At 60.5% G+C, this 22,700-nt stretch overlaps 4 protein-coding genes across 11 annotated transcripts; 3 read left to right on the top strand and 1 right to left on the bottom strand.

The window, feature by feature from the left end:
- The first annotated feature begins 204 nt into the window (after positions 1-204).
- Positions 205-7,147, top strand: TTYH2 (tweety family member 2). Of its 2 annotated transcripts, none has more exons than XR_014887403.1 (14): positions 205-448; positions 1,001-1,173; positions 2,000-2,111; positions 2,647-2,867; positions 2,951-3,046; positions 3,121-3,193; positions 3,272-3,341; positions 3,467-3,522; positions 3,607-3,699; positions 3,768-3,860; positions 3,941-4,079; positions 4,159-4,344; positions 4,428-4,506; positions 5,822-5,888. XR_014887403.1 is itself a non-coding variant. In XM_085239966.1 (14 exons), exons 1-14 carry the CDS (start codon positions 320-322, stop codon positions 5,900-5,902), a joined length of 1,605 nt encoding a protein of 534 aa, XP_085096092.1. In that variant the 5' UTR covers positions 207-319; the 3' UTR covers positions 5,903-7,147. The 2 variants fall into 2 exon arrangements, 1 of the variants encoding a protein (XP_085096092.1); XM_085239966.1 differs by having other exon boundaries at positions 207-448; positions 3,941-4,083; positions 5,822-7,147.
- A 530-nt stretch (positions 7,148-7,677) lies between these two features.
- Positions 7,678-13,388, top strand: DNAI2 (dynein axonemal intermediate chain 2). Its single transcript, XM_010721489.3, has 13 exons — positions 7,678-7,943; positions 8,027-8,188; positions 8,271-8,392; positions 8,992-9,134; positions 9,681-9,794; positions 10,938-11,077; positions 11,247-11,369; positions 11,673-11,896; positions 11,986-12,121; positions 12,436-12,582; positions 12,699-12,926; positions 13,027-13,122; positions 13,271-13,388. The coding sequence occupies exons 1-13, from the start codon at positions 7,761-7,763 to the stop codon at positions 13,277-13,279; spliced, it is 1,827 nt and encodes a 608-aa protein (XP_010719791.1). The 5' UTR covers positions 7,678-7,760; the 3' UTR covers positions 13,280-13,388.
- An 8-nt stretch (positions 13,389-13,396) lies between these two features.
- On the top strand, positions 13,397-18,855 carry KIF19 (kinesin family member 19). Of its 7 annotated transcripts, none has more exons than XM_085239960.1 (14): positions 13,397-13,530; positions 14,310-14,414; positions 14,481-14,561; positions 15,350-15,460; positions 15,574-15,661; positions 15,745-15,881; positions 16,023-16,148; positions 16,221-16,391; positions 16,469-16,615; positions 16,683-16,805; positions 16,997-17,132; positions 17,198-17,333; positions 17,404-17,575; positions 17,776-18,855. In XM_085239960.1, exons 1-14 carry the CDS (start codon positions 13,528-13,530, stop codon positions 18,592-18,594), a joined length of 2,355 nt encoding a protein of 784 aa, XP_085096086.1. In that variant the 5' UTR covers positions 13,397-13,527; the 3' UTR covers positions 18,595-18,855. The 7 variants fall into 7 exon arrangements, with proteins under 7 accessions (XP_085096086.1, XP_085096088.1, XP_031412202.2 ...); XM_085239962.1 differs by having other exon boundaries at positions 14,310-14,561; positions 17,776-18,018; positions 18,187-18,855; XM_031556342.2 differs by having other exon boundaries at positions 14,310-14,561; positions 17,776-18,352; positions 18,419-18,855.
- Positions 18,856-18,868: 13 nt separating this feature from the next.
- BTBD17 (BTB domain containing 17) lies at positions 18,869-21,966 on the bottom strand. Its single transcript, XM_010721486.4, has 3 exons — positions 21,858-21,966; positions 20,599-20,875; positions 18,869-20,247 (listed from the first exon to the last, which is right to left on the bottom strand). Exons 1-3 carry the CDS (start codon positions 21,949-21,951, stop codon positions 19,167-19,169), a joined length of 1,452 nt encoding a protein of 483 aa, XP_010719788.4. The 5' UTR covers positions 21,952-21,966; the 3' UTR covers positions 18,869-19,166.
- Positions 21,967-22,700: the final 734 nt, after the last annotated feature.

Here is a 22,700-nt window from a genome sequence, read left to right as displayed (position 1 = left end):
GGGACCTTTAACCGGGTCCAACCCTCCGACACAGAACGGAGATACCTACATCTCGATCAGGGCGCTCAGAGCCTGACGCAGGCCGGATGGGGCGATCCGGCTGACATCTCGATGAAACACCGGGGCGCGGTGCCCCACAGCGCGGAGCAAAGAGCCGCACGGCGCGGGGCAGCACGCGGCCCGCGCTCCCGAGGGGGCGTGGCCAGTAGGGGGCGTGGTCTCCGCGGTGGGCGTGGCCGCTCGAAGGGGGCCTGGAGGGCGGAGCGCGGCGTGGCGGCGCGTTGCCCCCCGCCATCAGCGGTCCCGGCCCGGCCCCGCCATGCCGCCCGCCCGCGCCGATTACCTGGCGCCCTGGTGGGCGGCCTGGCTGCACGGGCTGCCCCACCGCGGCCTGCGCCTGCAGCCCGTGCCAGCCGATTTCCACCCGCGGGACCCCGACTACCAGCAGGTACGGACCCCGCGCTTCGTGCCCCCCCTGCCCTGGGTTCGGGTCCTCCGTCCCCCCGCACTCCCGACGCTCGTTCTGCAGCGGGCTTTTGGGGGCTGCGCTCCGCGCGGGGGGGGTTCGCGCACCAACACAAACAAACACCCGCTCCTTGCAGTGACCTCTTTCACCCCTCCTGCTGCCGGCACAAAGCGCACTTCTTCCCGGGGAGGGCGCGTTTGGGCCCCGCCGTTAATCCCGGTACCTCCGGTACCCCCGGTTCCCGGTACGGCCGAACCGCAGCTGCAGCGGATCCTGGCGCGGGGCAGCGCTGTGCGAGCACCCCCGATGGAGCGCTGTGCGATCCCTGCGCTGAGCATCCCGGGCACTGCCTGAACACGGCAATGCATTCCCAGCTCCGCACCCACCCTGCGCCGCGGGAACGGGGACGCGGACGGGCGCCGCTTCCTCTTTCCCCTTATGACCGTCCCGTGGAAAGCCCCGCCACCCAGCACCCCCAGCGCCTCTTCCCCGAGTCGCTCTGCGAGCCGCACCGCGTCCCCTTTCCCTCCGCAGTCGCTGCTTTTCTTCGGCTTGGTGTCCGCCGTCTGTCTCGGCATCAATCTCCTCTTCCTCACCATCTACCTGATCTGCTTCTGCTGCTGCAAACGGGACCAGGAGCCCGACGCCAAGCGGCCCCGCTCCTGCTGTGTCACCTGGATGGCCGTCACCGCCGGGCTTGTCTGCTGGTGAGGGGTGCTGCCACCGTGTCCCGCGCTGCTGCACATCGCTTCCATGCCCGCGCCACACCAGGACAGCCCCGGGGTCTCATCCCCATCCCTTTACCACCCTCCCACTAATCCCAGCAGTCACTAATCCCAGCCCGTGGCAGATGGCGGGCGGTGCTGTGACCCAGCTGGCAGCCCGGAGCGGCCGCACTTCGTTGTGGCCGCCCTTAATTGAGGATTGTGACCACCATTAATTGTGGCCGCAGCAATTAGGCAAGGGGAAGCAGCGCTTCGCGCTGTCCACCCCTTCTGTTGTTTTCCTCCCCCCTTTGTGCCCCCGGGAGCAGCACGCGGTTCCCTTTCGTCACACAGCAGACAAAGGCTCACTGTCTGCCTGCGCTGCGCAGCAAATGTCCCCGCTGAGCTCCCTGCACCTGTCCCATGATCTCTCCCCAATCCCAAGGCAGAGCACAGGGACGTGGTGTTCGCAGACTCCAAGGGCTTTGAATGCAGTGGGATCTTGGGCTGAGACCAAATTGGAGCCGATGGGTTGCTGTTTGTCATTTTTATTGGTGTGGCCGCGGACACGTGCTGGGGTCGGCTGCATCCCTGCCCGGAGCTGCTTGTCAGCATGGGTGTTTTCCAGCTCATTCCCCTAATCTGCTTTGCCTTGATCTCTCCGGGTCTGGCAGGATCCAGTGCCCAGCCCATGGAGCAGCTCTGGGCTTGGGTATCACCAAATCAGAGCAGGTCCCCATTGCAGTGCTGTCCCCATTCCCAAAGCTAAGCGCTGCCTTGGGGTGAGCATTTCCCCTTTCTCTAACCTGGGTCCTCTGTCTGCCCCCAGCACGGCTGTTGGTATCGGCTTCTATGGGAACAGTGAGACCAACGATGGGGTGTACCAGCTGCTCTACGCCCTGGACAACGCTAACCACACCCTGACTGGCATCGATACACTGGTAGGGCTGTGTATAGGGCCCCCCCAGCCCCCTCTGTGCTGCTCTGCTGCACACTCATAGCTTTTCCTTGCAAAGCTAGCGTCTCCCAGGGCAGAAAGCACTGAAAATCTGCCTGAAATGGGACTAATGTTCCCATTGCAGGAGGGGGGGCTGTGAGGGACCCTCCCCATCTATGCCACGGGGCTGGGCTGAGCCCCCTGGGGCAGCCAGGCTGAGCTGAGCACAGGAGGCTGACGTCAGCCCTGCAGAATGGGGCCTTTGTGCTGTGTTATCCATGCCGAGGCCGTCCCCACTGCACCTCATCTGCCCTTCCCTGCTGCATCCCTTGATTTGGGGATGCAGATATCTGCCCAAAGGGTAGGGTTATCCCCCCTCCCCACACTAACTCTCATTCATGGAGTGGCCAAGGCTGGAGGGTGCAGCAGGATACCTTGAACCTTTTTCTCAGCCAGGCATGCTCTCACCTTATCTGCACTGCAGGGGAACCCCAAGCCCCTTTCCAGCCATGCTGATCCTCCCTGTGCCTCGTTCCCAGGTGGCAAGCACCACACAGCAGCTGCAGGTGGCCCTGGAGCAGCACCTAGAGCAGCTGACCGAAGTACTGGCAGCACGGGCTGACTACCTGCAGACCCTCAAGTTCCTGCAGCAGCTGGCAGGCAGCATCGTGCTGCAGCTCTCAGGGCTGCCCAGCTGGCATGGTGTCAGTGACGACCTGACTGCTCTGGCTGCCAACGTCGCCTATGTGGAGTACTACCGGTGAGATGGGACAGAATTCTGAGCATTCCTCACCCTGGGGTGCTGGGGAGAATGCGCTGACGGAGGCCTTCTTCTGCACCTAGGTGGCTGTCCTACCTTCTCTTCTTCATCCTTGTTCTCACCGTCTGCCTGCTGGCCTGCCTGGGGCTGGCCAAACGCTCCCGTTGCCTCCTCACCATGTGAGTCCCACCCGGGGCCGGGATGGGGCTGTCCCCATGGTGCCATCCTGTCGTGCTCATCCCTCTCCCTGCAGGATGCTGTGCTGTGGGCTCCTGACCCTCATCCTCAGCTGGTGCTCCATGGCTGTGGACACGGCAGCAGCGGTGGTGAGTGGTGGCCGTGGGGTGGCTGTGGGGCTGCTGAGCGCCGTCCCAACCCCACTGTGCTTTGTCTCATCCCCACAGGGCACCAGTGATTTCTGTGTGGCCCCGGATAAGTTCATCATGAACCAGACAGAGAGCGAGATCAGTGCAGGTAGAGAGCCCTAGTGCTCCCTAACACGTGATGGGGGGGGCTCAGGGGAGCCATGCTCCACGCTCTGACTCTCCCTATGCTGCTCTCTGTGGTGCTCACAGTGACGTCTCCGTTTTACTTTGCAGAGGTTGTTCACTATTACCTGTACTGTGAGCAGAGCCTGAGCAGTCCCTTCCAGCAGGTACGGGGGGATGGGATCTTTGGGGTGGGGGGTGGCCACCCAGCTCTGACCCCCTCTTTCCCCCCTCCCCGCTGCCTCTTGCAGGCTCTCACCGTCTTCCAGCGCTCGCTCACCACCATGCAGATGCAGACTCAGGGCTTGATCCAGTTCGCCCTGCCTCTCTTCCCAATAGCTGAGGTATGGGGTGGAGGGAGTGGGGTTTGGCCCCCTGTTCCCGTCTGTTCTCACCCTTCTGTTCTCCACAGAAAGACCTCCTGGGGGTCCAGCAGCTGCTCAACACCTCAGAGACCAGCCTGCATCAGCTCACGGCCCTGCTGGACTGCCGTGGGCTGCACAAGGTGAGGGGGGGGCCAGGACGCAGCCACGCAGCCTCCAGGGTCCCCCAAGCCTCCATCCCTACGGCATCCCATTGCTGCAGGACTACCTGGACGCTCTCATTGGCATCTGCTATGATGGTGTGGAGGGGCTGCTCTACCTGGTGCTCTTCTCCCTGCTGGTGGCCGCTTCCTTTTCCACCATCGTCTGTGCTGCATCGCGTGCCTGGAGGCACCTGGCAGGCAGGTGGGGGCAGCACGGACCCCTCCCTTGCTTTTTGCTCCTGGGGCTGATGATAACACGCACCTCACACCCCTGCAGGGACCAGGACTACGATGACATCGATGAAGAGGACCCCTTCAACCCGCAGGCACGGCGCATTGCTGCCCACCACCCAGTGCGAGGACAGCTCCGCAGCTTCTGCAGCTACAGCAGCAGCCTGGGCAGCCAGAGCAGCCTGCACCCCCCGGCACAGACCATCTCCAATGCCCCAGTCTCAGAGTACATGTGAGCCCACCCAGGGGTTCCCCACACCCAGGGGATGCTGCGCTGGGGGCTTTACCCCACTAAGCATCTTTTTCTCCCTGCAGGAACCAAGCGGTGCTCTTCGGAGGGAACCCGCGCTACGAGAACGTGCCGCTGATCGGCAGGGGCTCCCCCCCTCCCACGGTACGGTGGGCAGGCGAGGCCAAATCCTTCTTGTGACTGTGGGCGGTGGGTGCTGGGACCCCCCATGGGGCTGTGCAGAGGGGCAGGGCCCCCTCCTCTTGTGCCGGATCTGCCTGCAGATCGCTGTTCCCCATCTCGCTAACCCAGTTCCTCACCAGCCCATGAGGGCTGCAGGGAGAGGTCACCAACCACGTGCTTGGAGGAGACCAAAATAGTTCTCTTTCTGTCTGCTTTACTTTTTTTTTTTTTTTTTTTTTTTTACTCATCCCAAGAATTTCAAAGGACACTTTGTGCAGTAATCCATGCATGCTCACATCCCTTCCCCCCCCCCCTCGCTGTTTATTTAAACCCACCCTGCCTGTTAATGCCTGCTTTATTTTATTTCTTTTTGTTTTATTTTGCATCAATTATTTTGGAGCTAAGTTGCCCGTCAAGAGTAAGTTCAGTTGCTTCATCCTCCCCACTTCTTGTCCCTGGGCTCCTGTCCTCACTTCCACCCTTACAGCTCCCTCCATCCCTTCTTCTCTGGGGCTTCTTTGCTCCTGGGCAGAGCTTGGAGGGCTGGGGAGGGACAGGGCCACATTCAGTTTGCAGCCTGCCCATGCCAGGGAGCTGGAAGTGGTCTCCATCCCCATCCCTTGTCTGTGCAGTTTTTCTCCCTCCTTTTCTAACAGTATCTATCTGTTTCCATGCTTGCATCCCAAGGACTCATTCCTCCCCATCCCAGCTCACCCCTTGCAGGGCTGCCGCTGTGGGGCTGCCGTGGGAACAGGGTGACAGCCATGGCACTGCTGTGATGGTTGAGGTCCCCGTGCTCTCCTCTGCTGGGGAAAGTTTTTGCAATCAGGTGAAAGCGTGGAGGCTTTAATCCGATTGCACGGACCTCACAGCTGGAGGGCTGCTCTTGGGGGGGGAGGGGTGAACACGGATTAATTTGAGCGCTTCTCCCCACCCTGGATGGTTGAATTTAACCAGGATTCAGATCCCTAGGGAAGGACTTTTGTAGTCCGAAATAACGAACTCAGAATAATCTTCCTTAATGCCAAGTCAGGGTGCTCCTCCCTCCAGCAAAGTGCTGTAGAAATTGAATTGTGCTCCATTATCAGAGCTGGAGGTTTTGTCTGGGGACTCTCCCAACTTCCAGCTGGGGCAGAGGCTGGAGAGACCCAGGTTAATGGGGGGATTAATACCAATAGGAAGCAATCTTCCCATCCATCCTCAGGCTTTCTCTTTGCTAGCAGTGATTCTGGGCTGGGAAGGATGTGGGTGTTTGCTGGGGGGGCTCTGGCTGTGCTCACCCCATCTTCTCCCGCAGTACTCCCCAAGCATGCGAGCCACCTACCTGTCTGTCACCGATGAGCACCTCCGGCCCCAGCACACCGAGTTCCCAGCCTAGCAGCTCGTCCTGCAGCTCGAGGGAGGAGAAAAAGCCACTGGCGTCCCCTGATGGAAACCAAAGACACCCAGAGCCCCTTGGTGGGTGAGGGGCTGCAGATGAGCTCCGGCCGCGGGATCCATGCTCCCTGCGCTCTCTTCCCTGGCAGCTTCTGCTCACTCTCACGTCTTCCTGCCTTATGGGATGCTTCTCTGGACTGACTGCGGCTGTCCTGGAAGGCTGGAGGTTGTTCACCTCTCCCTTTCCACCTGCACCTGCTTCAGGTGGTTTTATGCCACGGACGGGGACCATATCTGGGTTCCTTTGACTGGAGCACACCCTGGGACTGGGGCTGTCCCAGAGCGGCTCCCTCATCCCGTAGCAATGCAGTACCAACCACTAGTGACACCACCACCTTCTCTATGCCAAGGGGTGTGGGATAGGGATGTCTTGACCCTGCTGGCTTTCTTTTGCTTTGCGTTTTGTAAGTTACCTGAAGGTGCAGAGATGCGGCTCAGCTTGCCGCCTCTGTTCCAGCTTGGATTTGCTGCGATGCATGTTGGCTTGTTGGCTCTTTTGGGCAGTCCTGCTCCCTGGGGCAGGTTCCCCTGTAACGTGCAGGACAGCTCTGGGGTAGCCACAAATTCCCTGGAGAGCTTTAAGGACTGGAGCTGGCTGTGCCAATAGGGGAACACATCCCTGCCACCCTGCCCGCATTGCCAGAGCTCTGGGCTAAGCCAGGGTGCAGCAAAGGAGTCAGGAGGAGCCAGCGTGAGCTGATTGAGGCCCTTTGTGGCTGTTCATTTTGGTGTGGGCTGCCCTGGGACCTCTGGGCTGCAGTTCTGGTTGTCCCCTCCCTGTTTTGCCAGCTCCCCGTGAGCTAACAGTGCAGTGGCAGAGCAGGGGCTGTCCCTGGGCAGAGCCCCATTGGGGTATTACTTGATAGCAGTGACTCACTGTGTCTTTTAAAGATAACTGTACATATCCCTTTGTCCCCTAACTCCATCTGTCTGTTACACGTGACTAGCATTATTGGCTGTTGGTAACCTGAAAGTTTTTAATAGTTTTTGTTGGTGTTTTTTTTGTTTTGTTTTGTTTTTTGTTTTTTTTTGGCTTTTAACGTTTTGATGTAACGGTACCATAGGAGAGCTGTTCCCCAGCGCATGTGGACTAACCTCATTGGGACTCCCACTGGGAGGAGTGGGGATCCTGCCTCGTTTCTATGTGCCCTCGGGGCAAAGACAATAAACACTTATTGTACTAAAACCCATCTCCTCGCTGCTGTCCCACCTCCCCAGGGGCATGGAGTTGTCCATCCTGGTGGTGTGCAGGGTGCTGTGAGGGGCAACGTGGGGCTGCTGATGGGGTCTGAGTGCTCTGTCACATCTTGGGCTGCTCTCTGCAGAGCCTGAGAGTGGCCTGGGGGACACTGGGTGTGATGTGGGAGATGCTGCTGCTCTTCCCCTGGACCCTGTGGGTGCTGCAGCTATCGTGGATGCCCTGTGATACCCAGCCCCGGTGCTGGTCGCTATGGGTGTGAGGAGGGGCTGCCAGCCACCCGCAGGAGGGTTGTGTTGGGATGGGGACTGGCTGTGGCCTGCAGTCAGGGTACCAGCAGGGGATGCGAGGCTGCGGCTGCTGGGGCTGGACACACACACGCAAGTCCAAGCCTGTCCCTAATTACAAAGCCGGTCCCAGTGTTAGCTGATCCTAATTAGCCACGTTCTGCCCTCCCAACATGGCGGCGAACGGCGGACACGCCAGCCTTGCCCTTCCCAAGATGGCGGCGCCATCACGTGACGCCAGCCCGCTGTTGCCGGGTAACGGCGGACGCGGCCCGGTCTGCCCGCGCTGAGCCAGGCCTCGGCCCGGGCCCACCATGGAGATCGTCCACATCTACACGAGGAAGCGCAGCGAGTTCGGCCGCCACTGCAACTTCTCCGACTGCCCCGCCAAGGTGTGCGTGGACATCCAGCCCGACCCCAGCCTGGCCGACAACTTCGTGCTGCGGAACCCGGTGGACGCCTGCGTGCAGCATGGCAGCGAGATGTCGGAGCACGAGGTGAGCAGGGCTGCGGTGCCGCGCGGAGCCGGGCTGGTGAGCCCTGGGGACGTTCATTAATTCCGGCCTGTGGCTCCCTGCAGGCCAACACGGAGCGGGTGGAGGTGGAGAGCCGTGGTGTGAACCACGTGGAGGGCGGCTGGCCCAGGGACATCAACCCGCAGGAGCAGGAGCAGACCTTGCGCTTCCGCAAGAAAGTGGAGAAAGAGGAGAACTACGTCAACACCATCACACACCTCGGGGCGGTGAGGCCGTGCCCGTCCCTTGTCCCCACACACATCCACTGCCCCAGGCTGGCAGCGTGACCTCACGGTGCTCTGCCCGCAGCTGATGGAGCACTGCGTCAAGCAGAACAATGCCATCAACATCTACGAGGAGTACTTCAAGGAGGAGGAGGTGGACGAGTTGGAAGACGAGGCTCCTTCCGCCAAAACCATCAACGTCATCAGGTCGAACCGCCATCCCCTCCACAAAACCCACAGTCATTCCCATCTCTGTCCACAGTGCTCATCCTGCTCTGCAGCCCTGTGACAGGCTGCTAAAAACTAGAGCAAGCAAGGGGAAAGCCGTGGCTTTAGAACAGTTCGTGGATGGGGAGACCTCCTGCAGCCCCATGCCCTGTAACCCGTCAATTCCTCCCCTCCTCGTCCTGCCTGGGCAGTTCAAACATAAGTGCCAATGCCCATGGGCAGAGGCAGCTCTGAGCATCTTCTAACAGTGATCTAGGCAGGATCCCTTTTTTTTTTATTTTTTGTTAATGCCTCAAAGATTATTTTGCACATGTCAGGGGCTGTTAGGTCATTTCTAGAAGTCAGATCCGGTAACATAATTGGATTCTTAGAGATGTATAACTGGAAAGACTTTATTAAATCATCAACTCTTCTTCCCCCACCCAGCCCCCAGGAGAATCATTTCCTGCACTCAATGCTCAAGGGCTGCAGCTTGTTTTAATTGCGATTCCCACCGTTTCCTTTGCAGACAGTCATCCCAGGGTGTGACAAAGCTGTTAACAAACTAACATCTTTTTTTGATGTCCTGCTATCAAAAGGGATCCAAACGTAACAAAGAGGACAGCCGCCCATCTGTCCTGGCACCCTGACAGATGCAAGAAGCTGGCAGTGGCTTATTCCAGCCTGGAGTTCCAGCAGAATGCAGAAGACATGAGCTTTGACTCATACATCTGGGATCTCGGTAAGGGGATGAGAAAACTTGCTTGTCAGTAATGTTGCCACTGCGGAAGCACTTTGTGCGTTCAAAGCATCTCACAGATGTAGTAAAGCACCACAACACTCTAGAGGAGGTGAGCAGGGGTTGGGTTTCTGTTTTGCCCACAGATCAATGCAAAGCAGGGCAGAAATGGGACCTGAAAGCTGGTCAGCAGGTGCTCAAATCCCACTACATGAGTTCATGAGCCAGAGCGCCTGCGACCACAACAGGCAGCTGAGCCACATGTCTCTTATGTGGTTTTTGTGTTTCTATGGTTGATCTGTGCTTGATTAAGAGGCAGCATAAGCCCAGGCTGAGGACTGCTCTCCTGTCAGGCTCCAACCTGCTGCGTTTTGGAGTGAAAAGTACCAAGAAGGGGGTCAGGATAGCACAGGTCTGTCCCCAGGCTGACAGCCAAGGGCAGGTCACCTCCCATCCCTGTGACGTGGTGTGAGAGCCTGCTTTGGAAACAGGACGCTGTGCCTCTGGGCTGCCTTTGCACATCACTCTTTACTCATTCCTTCTTGGCAGAAAATCCCAACAAGCCGGAGCTTGTTCTCAAGCCATCATCCCCTCTTGTGAGCCTGGAGTACAACCCCAAAGACTCTCACATCTTGGTGGGGGGATGCTACAATGGACAGATGGGTAAGGAAAATGAGTTTATGCATGAAGCCACAATAAGGAGGGTCTGGCTTTGTTTAAATTCAACAAGAGCTTGGTTCCAACAGTACCACACCCACATCCACAGACCTGCTCCTCTCAGGGCTGCTCAGAACCTGCACTGTTACCCAGCACGTTGCAGGCACTTGGGGTGCTCAGCCAGAGCATGGCAGGTGCTGCTGGGTCAGAGCACCAAGCAGTACATGTGCTGCACTCCTGCCTCACCCACAGCCACATCTCTTTATGTGGCAAAAGCCTGGAAGAGTTGCCATCACTTAATTCAATGAATTGTTTTTGTGCTGTTGTTTCATGTGCCTGGTAAAGGGCCCCTCTTTGCCAGCTTCGTTTTATGGCTGTTATTTACTTGGCTACGCAAGCCCTTTGATTTAATTGCTCTCATTTTGATGTTTTCCTTGCCATTTGCAGCAGCAATCAGATCTGACAGGGCATGCATCACGGGGCTGTTCCCGCACGCTCCGCAGGTGATGGAGGGGGGATTTCAGCACGTCCTGCACAGCTCCCCAGGCGTGTGGCACCGGCCCAGCAGAGCGTGCGCCATCACATCCAATTGCCTAATTAGAAGCAAGCGAGAGGGAGTGAGTGTGGCTCAGTGCCACCAGGGCCCAGCTGCCCAACCTGAGCCGTGACCCGTCCTCTGCTGCCTGTCAGAGACAGAGAGGGATGGATAGCTGCTGGTGTCCCTGGGACCTGCCTTTGTTAGTCGCTGCCCTTAAGGCACATGGGAGGAGAGCACAGCCAGGGTCAGGTCAGATAGGATGGTTTTGAGCAGCACTGAGCATAAGAACTGCTGTTGGGGGTGTTAAGACCACATCTGGTCCTGCTGCAGCCCTTTCTGCAGAGCAGGAGAGGAGCTGGGGGGATGAATTGCCTCTGGGGATTTCAGTGCAGCTGCCACAGAAATGATTGCTGAAAGAAGTACTGGGGCTATTTAATGTTCCCACCATCTAGCTTCGTGTTTGCAGAAAGCACAAATTGTTCATCCCTTCAGGATGGGCATCTCCATGTACAATCACAGTAGCAGGATCCCAGCCTCAGGGTCCTTCCCTGGTTTCAAGGAGCAGGGCAAGGCAGCTGGAGAATATCTTGACAGCTCCTTTTCTTTCACAGCTTACTGGGACACCAGGAAGGGGGGGCTGCCCGTGGAGGTGTCCACCGTAGAGGCCAGCCACAGAGACCCTGTGTATGGTGCAATCTGGCTGCAGTCCAAAACTGGCACTGAATGCTTCTCAGCCTCCACTGATGGGCAGGTAAACGGCAGGGACGGGGAAAGGGCTGGGTGCTCATACAGTCGCTGCTGGCAGGCACTGGCAGCCCAGCGTGCTTTGACACAAGGCAGCTGCCCAGCTCCAGGGTGCTTGGCTTCCCAGCACTCATGGCTGAGAGCAGCCACTGCCCTGCAGTATCCTTCCCCTGCAGGTCCTGTGGTGGGACATCCGCAAGCTATCCGAGCCCACTGAAGCACTGGTCTTGGACATCACACGCAAGGAGCTGCTGGAGAATGCTCTGGGTGCCAGCACACTGGAATTTGAGCCCACCATGGTGAGCTTCCTGCAAAGAAACGGTGTCCTAAACATGGCAGGTGTGTGAGTTGGGCAAACCTAGAGCACAGCGTTGCAGCATGTTCTCACTCACCTTTATCTGTCAGAAGCTGGTGTGATCCTAAAGTATGGGGCCACGCTGGCAGCTCAGCCTCTGCAGCCCCCGATCACGGTGTGTCCCAGGGCTCCATTCTGCTGCAGCCGGCCCCCCTCATCACGCTGCAAAGCCCTTCACTGAGCAGCTGTCCCCCACACCACGAGGTCCCCAGCCTGCTGACAGCTGCTCTTCTGCTCCCACCCTCAGCCTACCAAGTTCATGGTGGGCACAGAGCAGGGCATCATCATCGCCTGCAACCGCAAGGCCAAGACAGCCCCCGAGAAAATCGCCGGTACCTACAGCGGCCACCATGGGCCTGTCTATGCGCTGGCCAGGAACCCTTTCTTCCCCAAAATCTTCCTGACGGTTGGTGACTGGACTGCTCGGATCTGGTCGGAGGAGACGAAGGAATCATCAATTATGTGGACTAGGTAGGTGTCAGCGTGCATAGGTTTGCCTTGCAAAAACCCTCCTGCTCTGTGGCAGAGCATCTGGCAGTGAGCATGGGGTCTGCGGGCAGGTACCACCTCTCCTACCTGACGGATGGCTGCTGGAGCACCGTGAGGCCGTCTGTCTTCTTCACGACCAAAATGGATGGGACACTGGACATCTGGGACTTCCTTTTCAAACAGAACAACCCATCCCTCAGCCTGAAGGTCAGCTCCCCACAGCTCCTGTTCTCTCGCTCTGGGGGAAATGGGAGCTGCCCTGGTCAGCAGTAACACCAGCCACAAGGCACAGAGTGAGGAGCACCTGGGGACGGGGTCAGGGGATGGAGGAACTCATGTGTCTCTGTGCAGAGCTCTGGATCTGCTCTGTCAAGCAGCAGCCTTCAAGTCCCCAGATTTGCACATAGGCTCCCATTGCTGGCACACACACGGGTTTCTCTCTGCCAGCTCATCCTGCCTGGCTTCCCTAAGGGCAGCAGATAAGGGCTAAGCACTGACATCTATCCATCCTCCCTCCCCAGATCTGTGACGAGCCCCTCTCCAGCCTGCGCTTGCAGGACAACGGCTGCGTGATGGGCTGTGGCTCAAAGCTGGGCACCATCACCCTGCTGGAAATCTCCTCTGGGCTCTGCACCCTGCAGAGGAATGAGAAGAACCTGGCCAACGCGGTATGTGTGCTTCAGGTGGCAAGCAGCCGGGTGCCTTGCAGCAAAGCCCTTAGTGCAGCCAGCATGTAGCTGTCCCCATGGGGTCCTCTGCTCCCCTCAGCCCCTCTCTGCCCTAGATGTTCGAGCGGGAGACCAAGCGGGAGAAGATTCTGGAAGCCCGGCACCGGGAGATGCGGCTGAAGGAACGCGCCAGGTCGGAGGGTCAGGGCTTGGAGGCAGAGGAGATGCTGGAGGAGGGTCCCCAAGACGCACTCGACCGTGCCCAGAAGGAGTTCTTCGAGGTCATTGAAGCAGAGCTGCAGAGGAGGGCACGGGCAGAGGCCCAGCAGCCAGGCAGAAGCAAGGTACTGGGACAGCAGCTGTGGGAGCATCCCCAGCCCTGCATGGCAGTGGTGGGGATCAATGGAGTTCTGCAGGGGACACTAATCAACCTCTGCCTTTCAGGCTAAAGAACACACAGAGGAGGAGGTGGTGGCTCAGGGGGAGGAAGGCGAGCTGCCCAAGTACGAGGAAGAGGAGGAGGAAAAGGACGCTGCCAAGGTCAACTCGAACCATCCTCATGTTGCTTTCCCCCTCCCTGCTGGGGTGGTTGCTTGGGGGTTGGTGCAGGGATGAGCCCACTAGCTGGGTTCCTGGGGTCTCTGCCTCCGTGGGGCAGCCCCAGACACTGTGTCTGCTCTCTCCACAGGAGCCGTAGCAGACAGGACCGGTAGATCGCACAGAAACTGTGAAGCCATTCACAGATGCTCCCTGGCCCTTTGCCCTCCTGATTTTTCTGTAGTGTGAATAAACAGGAGCTTCCCACACCACGCTTCCTGTTTTGTCACAGCGGGGTTGAGCAGAGAGGGGGAAGGTCACGTCCTTTCTCCCTTCCATCTCCCTCCTGGGACCAGGCCACGGTGCAAAGCCAACCACCAACCATGGTGCAACAGCAGCTGGTGCCCTATGGTACATCTTGGGATCCTGGTGTGGGCAAAGCCCCCCTCGCCCAGCCCATTACTTCCCCCCATCCTTGCCTGCAGAGCCAGGGCTGGGGTTATCAGCTCTGGGTAAACACAGCCCTGCTGTTATCACAGTGCAGCCCAACTGCCGGCTTATCCACCGCTCAATTATTAATGAGCTGCCTGTTGTGTTCACCCCACAGCACAGCTGTGACGGGGGGATGGGGCTGCTGGGGGGACTGCATCTGTGCAGTGGGGCTGGGGGGTGAGCCTGGAAGCAGGACCCCTCCCCAGCCCCACTACAAAGCCAACGAGTGTCACCTGCTATCCAGGATGCCTGCTGCCATGGGGCGGGGGCACAAGGTTTGTTGCCCCCCAGTTCCAAGCAGAACACTGCTGCTGATCCAGCACAGCCAGCTTTGGGGTCAGCAGAGCCCCTGCAAACCAGTGGCTGTTTGCTGACTGTGAATGGGAGGATGCAGCGAGGCACCACCCAGTCAGTGCAACCCAAGCTCACGTGCAGCCGTCAGGTGTGGCTCCTACCCCAAAGCACAGAGGAAGCCCAGCACCAGCCTTGCGATTTGGCCAAGCACCTCATTAAGTGCCAGCACTAATTATATCAATAGCGTGACAGTGTTTCCAGGAGCCTGAGCAGGACACAGCTCTGTGCTTCCCCCACCCTGTGCCACCTGTCCCCAAGGCAGCAAGGGGCCGGTGCCAGCGGGAGGGCTCACTGCCCAGCTGCCCCTTTATGGCCAATCCCAGCAGTGTTCGCTTTCTTCCCAGGAAAATGAGCCTCTAATTGCAGCATGGGGGGGTCCCGGGGGCTGCATCAGCTGCCGGCTGTGCCAGCCCAGTGCCAGACTGCATCCAGCGATGGCCAGCATGCAGGTCCCCGTTCTGCTGTCCCTTCATCCTTGTCCTCTCTGCCCCAAACTCACCGGCCATGTCTTGCAGGTGGCTCTTCGCATCCGACCCATGAGTGTGGCTGAACTGCAGAGGGGTGCCAGGCCCATTGCCCACCGCCTGGATGAGCAGGTACAGCTGTGGGATGGGGACCCAAGGCAGGGGACAGGGGGATCAGGTACACTGGACAAGGTGGGATCCTCAGTGTACTCTGGACATGCCTGGGTGCGCCTGGTGCTGCATGTGATGCACACACGTGTGATGTGTGCACAAAACAGGATGGGGTGCACCTGCAGCCTTACATTCCCTGCAGAGATCCTACAACAACAAAACAGCAGGATGGGAGTCCGCAAGGACACTGGGTCAGGAGAAGCCCTTCCTGCAGGGCTGTGGGACCCCAGTGCCGCCTTTCCCCATCCCCAACTCAGGTTACAGGGGAGGCCTGGAGGCTGTGTGAGGAGGGAGAGTTGGGCAGCCATGAGATTGGCTTTGCCACAGAAGTCGAAATCTGCATTGCGGGGGTGCTGGCAGTTGCAATGGGGTCAGCACTGGGCCCCCTCTCTCCTGACATCACCCACAAGCAGGGGTCTGGGGTTGGTGCAGGGGTACAAACAGCATCCCTATGGTGTGATTGCATTGCAAACCAGCTGGAGGTGTGCAGCTGCGGGCACCTTGCTGGGCTGTACTCACAGAGGTGCTTTTGTGCTAGCGGGCAGTGGAGCAGCCGGCTGGACAGGTCCCCTTGGCACTGCACACAAAGCAGCTTTGAGCCCCAGCCGCTGCCTGGGGACAATGGGACAATAGAGGAACATAAAGGGCCCTGGCCTGGAGGAAACATTGGCAAAGGGGAGGCTGGAGGTGACCCCAGGAGCATGGGGGTGACAGGTGCCCTAGGCAGCCCCATTTGTGTCCGCCAACAGGTTGTGGTGCTGCAAGACCCCATGCAGAACTCTGATAATGTCTTGCATGCCAGCCGCTCCCGGGAGAAATCCTACGTCTTTGATGCAGCGTTTGACTCCACATCTACCCAGGTGGGTCCATGGGATGGGCCGGGTGTGGGGATGTGGAGCTAGGAGCACGGTGTGGGACAGCCAAGTGGCATGGGGGCACTGGGATGTGCCCTGGGACATTCACCCTCCCACAGGAGACCGTGTACCGTGCCACCACCCGAGGCCTCATCGCGAGCGTCATCTCCGGCTGCAATGCCACCATCTTTGCCTATGGCCCCACTGGTGAGGGGCTCAGGGATGGGCCCCATATGGCAGGGGCTGCAGAGAGAGTCCCGGCCTCAGATGAGCCATCCCCTCTCCCCCAGGCTGCGGGAAGACCTACACCATGCTTGGCACCGACAGCGAGCCTGGCATCTGTGCCCGCGCCCTGGGTGACCTCTTCCATGCCATCAAGGAGTGCAGCAGTGATGCAGAGCATGAGGTCTCCATGTCCTACCTAGAGGTGCATGGGATGTTCCATCTCTGGGGCAGGCAGGGAGCAGCAAGTGGCACACAGCCAGGGTGTCGCTGTGCTGCAGTGCTGTGTCCCCCTATGGGTGCCCATGCCATGTGGGGTGTTCCCAGCTCCCCCCTTTGCACCCAGATCTACAATGAGGTGATTTGGGACCTGCTGAGCCCCTCACCACACTCCCTGCAGCTGCGGGAGGATTCCCGTGGCACTGTCCGAGTGGTCGGCATCACCGAGGTGTCAGCCAGCAGCACTGAGGAGGTGGGACAGGTGATGTCTGGGGGGCAGCGGGGAGCAGCGAGCCCCTTACCCAGCACAGCCCGTCCTCTCCAGGTCCTACAGCTGCTGCTGAGGGGGAATCAGCAGCGGACACAGGAGCCCACAGCTGCCAACCGCACGTCGTCACGCTCCCACGCCGTGCTGCAGGTCACTGTGCGGGGACGGGGACTGCGCCGCGGGCGGCTCCAACTGATCGACCTGGCAGGCTCCGAGCGGGCGGCTTGGGTATGGCATGCACCCCTGGGAAACCCCTGGCCCCTTTTTATTGCTACCACATTTTTTGCCTTCACTTCACTGCCCAGACACAGAACTGTGGGCAGAGGATGAAGGAGGGAGCGCACATCAACAGGTCACTGCTGGCCCTGGGCAACTGCATCAAGGCGCTGAGCAAGCCGGCGGGCAGCGCGCACGTCAACTACCGTGACAGCAAGCTGACCCGCCTGCTGAAGGTGTGATGGTGTCGGGGGGCACGGGCTGCCCCCTCCACCCCACTCAGCTGTGTGCTTTGCTGCCCAGGACTCACTCGGGGATAACAGCCACACGGTGATGATCGCCCACATCAGCCCTGCCAGCACTGCCTTTGAGGAGTCCCGCAGCACGCTCACCTACGCCCAGCGCGCCAAAAGCATCCATCCCACGGTGGGACCGGGAGGGTGGACACCATCCCACCTCCTGCCAGCATCCTCCTGTCCCCTCCCTGAGCAGCCCTGGTCCCCAGCAGGGAGGGCATAAGAGCCTGTCCCTGCTGCGCAGTCACACGGTGCTCAGGGACCCGAGCTGGGGATGTGCTGTGCTGAGGCAGTGAGATGCTCACACTATGCCCATTTCAGGTGAAGCACAACCTGCTCAGCAACTCACCCCGTGGCAGAATTGTGGCCAACCTGCGTGAGGACATCCAGCACCTCAAGCACCAGCTGTACACCGCACCAGGGCCAGGCAAGCACCGTGCCATCCGCTACACCCAGGGTATGCCTGGCCCCACTGTGCTGCCCCAGAGTTGCAGGGCTTGGTGCTGACACCCATATTCCCAGCCCAGGTCCAGCTGCGGGACAAGCTGCTCAATGCTTGCCGTGAGCAGGCAGCCCTGTGCCAGCACTTGGTTCAGCTGGAGGGCACAGCACTGCACACCCGGCTGGCAGCTGCCCGGCACCTCCGCATAATCACTCGGTATGTGGGTGCAGGTGGGGTCCCCAGAGAACTGGGCTGTGTCACTGAGACCCCAAAATTCCTCCTGCAGCTGGAAGAGGAGAACATGGCGCTGGGGCAAGGAGGGGCAAGGGAAGCCAGGGGGGCCCAGGGAGAGCAGGAGGAAAACGGACACGGATGTGCCAGAACCACCCAACGTGATCACAGCACGGGAGAGCTTCATGGCACTGGTGGAGAAGCAGGGCAGACTCCAGGAGCAGAAGGTGCGGGAGCCCCAAATGCAGCATCCACAGCTTAACCCCACATCTGCAGGGAGCTGAGCTTGAGGAGTCCCTGCCTAGCAGCACCACTCACCCCAGAGCACTGGGATGCGTGCAGAGGGCAAAGGGCCAGGCAGATTGGTGGCCCTCTAGCAGGGATGCTGACCCCTGGGAAGGGGGATGACCCGGGGGTGCGTCCACAGGCAGAGCTGGAGCGGCGCTTCCAACAGAGCCAGCAGCACACCCGGCGGCTGGAGGAGGCCGTGCAGCGCAGGAGCAGCTCTGTGCAGCATCAGGAGGTGCTGGCCCTGCTGTGCCGCCTGCACCAGCTGCAGCTGCACAACGCAGAGCTGCGCTCCCACTCCCTGCTCCAGGGTGGCTCCCGGCACTTCCCAGCCGCTGCCGTGCAACCCTTCAGCCAGCACCGGGCGCCCCGCGCCGCAGAGGTGAGCACAGCACGCCCACAGTACCGGGGGCAGGCGAGCGGCTGTGCTGCGCTGACGGTGCCGCTGCGCCGCGGAGGAGACATTGAGCAGCGCCAAAAGCATCGTGGCCGTGGCCACTCCGTGTCAGTCCCGTGTGCCAAATGCCCCCGAACCGAGGCGTGTTGCCAGCAGGGACAGCCTGGAGGGAACAGCCACCCTCCTGGGGGCCATCCAGCCCGGCCCCTCCCCAGGCGCCTGACTGTGAGTGTGCAAAAAGCTGGAGGAGAGGGAAGAGCCTCTGGATGCCAAAAGGAGAAAGAGGCAGCTGCAGCCCTTCGAGGTCGCCAAGCACGGGGTAGGTGGCAGCAGCACCCCACCCTGATGAGAGCATCAGGAGACTCATTTCTGTCCATCTCCCCAGCTCCAGGCAGGGTCAGCACCCAGCGCTCAGCTGCATCGTGGCGATTGGCCCAAGGACCTCCAGCAAGGACAGGTGGAACCCCCAGTGCTGAGCCGAGCTCCCTGCTGAAGCACAGCCATCCTCGTGCCAAGCAGTGGGCTGAGCACCCGTCCTGCCCACCTCGACGCCCTACGTAGCCCGCAGTGCCAGCCCTGCTGGGGCCGGCTGACCAAAACTCCCCGTGGGACACACACAGCTGTGCTGGGCAGTGACTGTGCGGCTGCTCAGCACCTCCGTGGCTCAGCAGAGCGGCACAGGAGCTGAGGTTTATCCTTTTGGAGCATTAAAAGGAAGTGCATGAAGACTAGGAGTGGTGTGACAGCTGATGCGGCCCTGCGCCCATCCATCCCAAGGCACAGGGGATACCCAAAGATGCCCCACGCTCCCTGCACTCATTTTCTGCTTTTATTAGGAAGGAGGTGAAAGACACCCAGGCAGGAACAAGGCGCCGTGCTCCACAAGTGTCCTCTGCTGGGGGAGGCAGCTGGACCCCCATCCCACCACACCCCAAGCTCCAGCCACGTCGGTGCAGAGGTGGCACTGCAGGGGCCGTCCCTGTGTCCCCATGCCACGTGGTTGCACATTCGCTGTGCTCCCCACAGGCACCCAGGGATGGCAGTGGGGACAGCAGGAAGAGGCAAGCAGCGGAGAGGCCCCATCTACCTACAGAGAGGGGACAAAGAGGCAGAGCCCCGTGCCCACAGCTCCACTACTTCTTCACCTTGATGAGGGAGTGGTAGACAGGCTTGATGATGATGTGCAGGTGCAGGGCGTTGTCGATGAGGTACTCAGAGGTGCGCTTCTGCAGGTCGGCGTGGGCAAGGAAGTCAGCCGTCTCATCCGAGCTCTGGTGGAAGCTGTAGGCATGCTTAACAAAGATGCGGCCCTGCTGCCGCACACCCACCAGCACCGTCTTCTGGAAGCTGACACCAGCAAAGTCGGGGCTGCTGGTGGCCGGGGTGACAACGAGGCGCGGGCGGCCGTCCTCGATGCGCACCGGTTGGATGGCGCTGGACACCGAGTCTGAGTAGACGGGGCGCAGGCTGACGGGCAGCCAGCGTGGAGAGAAGAGCACGTTCCAGGTCACCCGCTTGCCGGAGTCGTGGCTGCTGGGCCCAAGCTGGGTCTGGAAGCTGGTGCTGCGGTCATCCCGTGCCGGGTTGTTGATGACCCACTGGGAGCCCCAGCTGGGTGCGAGGTAGTTGCGGGGCAGAAACATGCTGCAGTTGACGTCGAAGTACTTGGCAAAGTGCAGAGGGGACGCGGCGTGGAACTGGAAGGCCTGGAAGAGCAGGTCCTGCACCGCGCTGTAGTGCCGCACCAGCACCACTGACTGCGTCTGCAGCCGGAACAGCTGGCTGGGTGCGATCATGGGGTAACGGATGGCACGCAGCACCCGCTCAGCCACAGCGTCCTCGGGCTGCCGCCGGGCCAGCCAGGCCTCCACAGCGGTGTAGAGCTCCAGCTCGCTGTGCAGCACCAGGTCGGAGCGCTCCAGCAGCAGCAGCAGCAGCTCCACGCTGACCGAAGCCCACTCGGCGCTGCCGAGCACGGACGACAGGTTCCAGGCCAGGAACTGCAGGCAGCTCTCCTGCAGCGCCGTGTCCCCGATGCGTGCAGCGTAGTGGTACCAGCCCACCACGTGGCCCTGGCTCGACTCGCTGGCCAGGTGGCTCCTCATGTAGTCGGCCACGCCACGCTGCAGCCCCCAAACCCGGTACTTGCTGGCCAGCTGGTGCAGGGGAATGGCTTGGTGCAGTAGGAGGGACACCCCTCCACAGTACAGGTACCTGGAGTGGAGCGTGGGGTGGTGACACTGCTGTTCTCTGTTTCTATTCCCAACCCACTGGTCCCTGAGAGAGCATCGTCCTTCTTTGGCTGCATCCTTCCCATCCCATAGGGCCCCTGAGAGGACATCCTTCCTTGGCTACATCCCTCCCAGCATCCCCATCCTGGGACACCCTACCCAGTTGGCTCCATCCCTCTTGATGTCTCCTTCCCACTGGGTCCTTGTGGAACTGAAGGGAGCATCCCTCTGGGCATCCCTTTCCCCTGGAGTTCCCACTGTCCCCATAGGAACACCTCCCTCCTTGTCGGCATCCCTCCCATGGGCATCCCCATCCCTTGGGCTCCCCACGCACCTGATGAACTTCTCAAAGAGCGCAGCAGTTTCAGGCGGCTCATGCAGGGTGACAACACTCTGATTGCGCAGGAGCCCCTCGAAGACCTCACTCTGGAGGCTGAGCAGCAGCTGGTGGGTGTGGAAGACCTTGGCCTCATCAGAGGCGGCCGTGCGCACCCGCAGCACCGAGTCGCTGCTGTTGCCATTCTGCAGCAGCTCCTGCAGCCTCTGCAGCAGCGTCAGTGAGTGGTTGATGGTGGCCGCAGTGGCATCGCCGCCAAGGTCAGCTTTCTGGGCTGTGGGGAGGTGTTGCTGTCCCACTGCTGTGCCCCAGCACCAGGCACAAGAGGGCAGGATGTGTGGCTAACAGGGTGCTGGAGAAGCTTTGCTTTGTGTGCATCCTCCCTCTGCTCCCCACAGTGCCAAAGGGTTGGCTGCTGCCAAGGGTATGTGGGGAGGACAAGGGGACATAGGGACAGCTGTGTCTTTGGGAGCCAACAAGCTGCCTTTCTGCAGCAGAAGGGCTGAGACCACCATGTACCAAGCTGGGACGTGCTGGGAAATGGCCCTGTGCCAGGCACGCTGGCACACAGCCCGGGCTGCCAGTCCTCTCCTGTCCCTATGGTCAGAGAGTGCCCTGAGAACTCCTCCAAACCCCAGCCCTCCCAAGTGGGCCGACATGGGGGGGCATATGAGGTAGGTTTTGGGAATCCCTGCAGGTTGAGGTACCAGTGGCCCCAGTACTGCAGTAGTGGATGCTGCTAGGATGGCACCACACCGTGCCTGCTCCCAGCGTGATCCCTGCCTCCTCCTGGTGCCATGAACCCACACCTCCCATCCACAGGGAGAGTGTTGCAGGGAGCTCTGTTCCTGTGGGTACAGGGAGCCTTCCTCCTGCTCCTCGCCCTCCCACATGCTTGGCACACCTCCCACTTCCTCCCCAGCTCATCTTGATGAATTTGGCTCCATCTCTCCAATCTGCTTCTGGCCGTCTGGCAATCCCGCAGATTACCCATCCCAGTGCCGGCTTAAGCCCAGCTGAGCAGGGATCAGGAGGCAATCGCAGTCCCTTGCCCCGCAATGCCCGCAGTGCCGAGCCCTGCGCTGGGCAGCCGGACCTCCCCGAGGGGCACAGCACACCCAGGAGCCACATCCATCCCCCCCCACGGCACAATGTCTGCCGGAGAGCCGCATTCAGCCCTAAATCACCGCCACAGCACAAACAGTTGGGGGACCCAGGGACCCCTCCGTGCCTCCCCCCACCACCGCCGCCCTTACCAGCTTGCACGGTGAGGAGGAGGAGGAGGAAAGCGGTGGCAGCGCAGCCCCAGCGGCGGGCAGCTGGGGGCCGGGTGCCCGTCAGCCTCGCCATCGTTTCGCATCTGCCGGGGCGCGCGGTGCCCGACGGGCGCTTATGTAGGCCACGAGCCCCCCCAGCCCGCACCGCCACATCGATTGGTGGAAACTGGGACCCGCCGTTACCAAGGGAACGGCTTCCAGCCCCGATCCATCCCATCCCACCCCGGCCCCCAGCCCCACGTCCCAGGGCGTCGTGCTCCAGCGAGCCCCGGGCACAATGTGGGGTCGCTGCCGCTCGCTGCCGTCGGACCGCGCCGGCCCCGTGCGCAGCCACGGCTCTTTGTGCTGCGGGGACGCACTGGGGCTTTTGCATTCAGGGCACAGTGCGTGCAGCCTCCCGGCTCCCCCACCTCATGGGTATTCATGGCGGCGGCAGCCCTCGCCCTCCCATCACCATGGCATCGGGCTGCCGGCAGGAACTGCCTGCCCTTTTCCCAGCCTTTGCAGCCAAGACACTGCGTGCGCTGCACGAGTGCTCGGTGCCGGCCCTCACTGGCCCCTCGCCCACCCCGACGGCTCGTGCAGGGCTTTGCAGTGGCACAGGGCACCAGAAATGAGATGAAGATAGGGATAGAGGTGGGATGGTGAGGATAGAATGAGATAGGAATGGGATTTCAGTCTGTCTGTTAGGCAGCTGGGCCACCCCTCCAGGAGACAACATCGAACAATGCTGTGACCTTCAGTGTGTGGCAGTGGCGTGCCCTGCTCGGGCTGGAGCCACACAGGGGAATATTAGCCAGTTCCCTGTTATCGAGTAGCTGT

The sequence above is a fragment of the Meleagris gallopavo genome, chromosome 20, assembly GCF_905368555.1.
Source record: "Meleagris gallopavo chromosome 20, MGAL_WU_HG_1.1, whole genome shotgun sequence".
In the NCBI taxonomy this organism is placed as follows: domain Eukaryota; kingdom Metazoa; phylum Chordata; class Aves; order Galliformes; family Phasianidae; genus Meleagris; species Meleagris gallopavo.
This window is presented reverse-complemented; position numbering and strand designations above follow the sequence as displayed.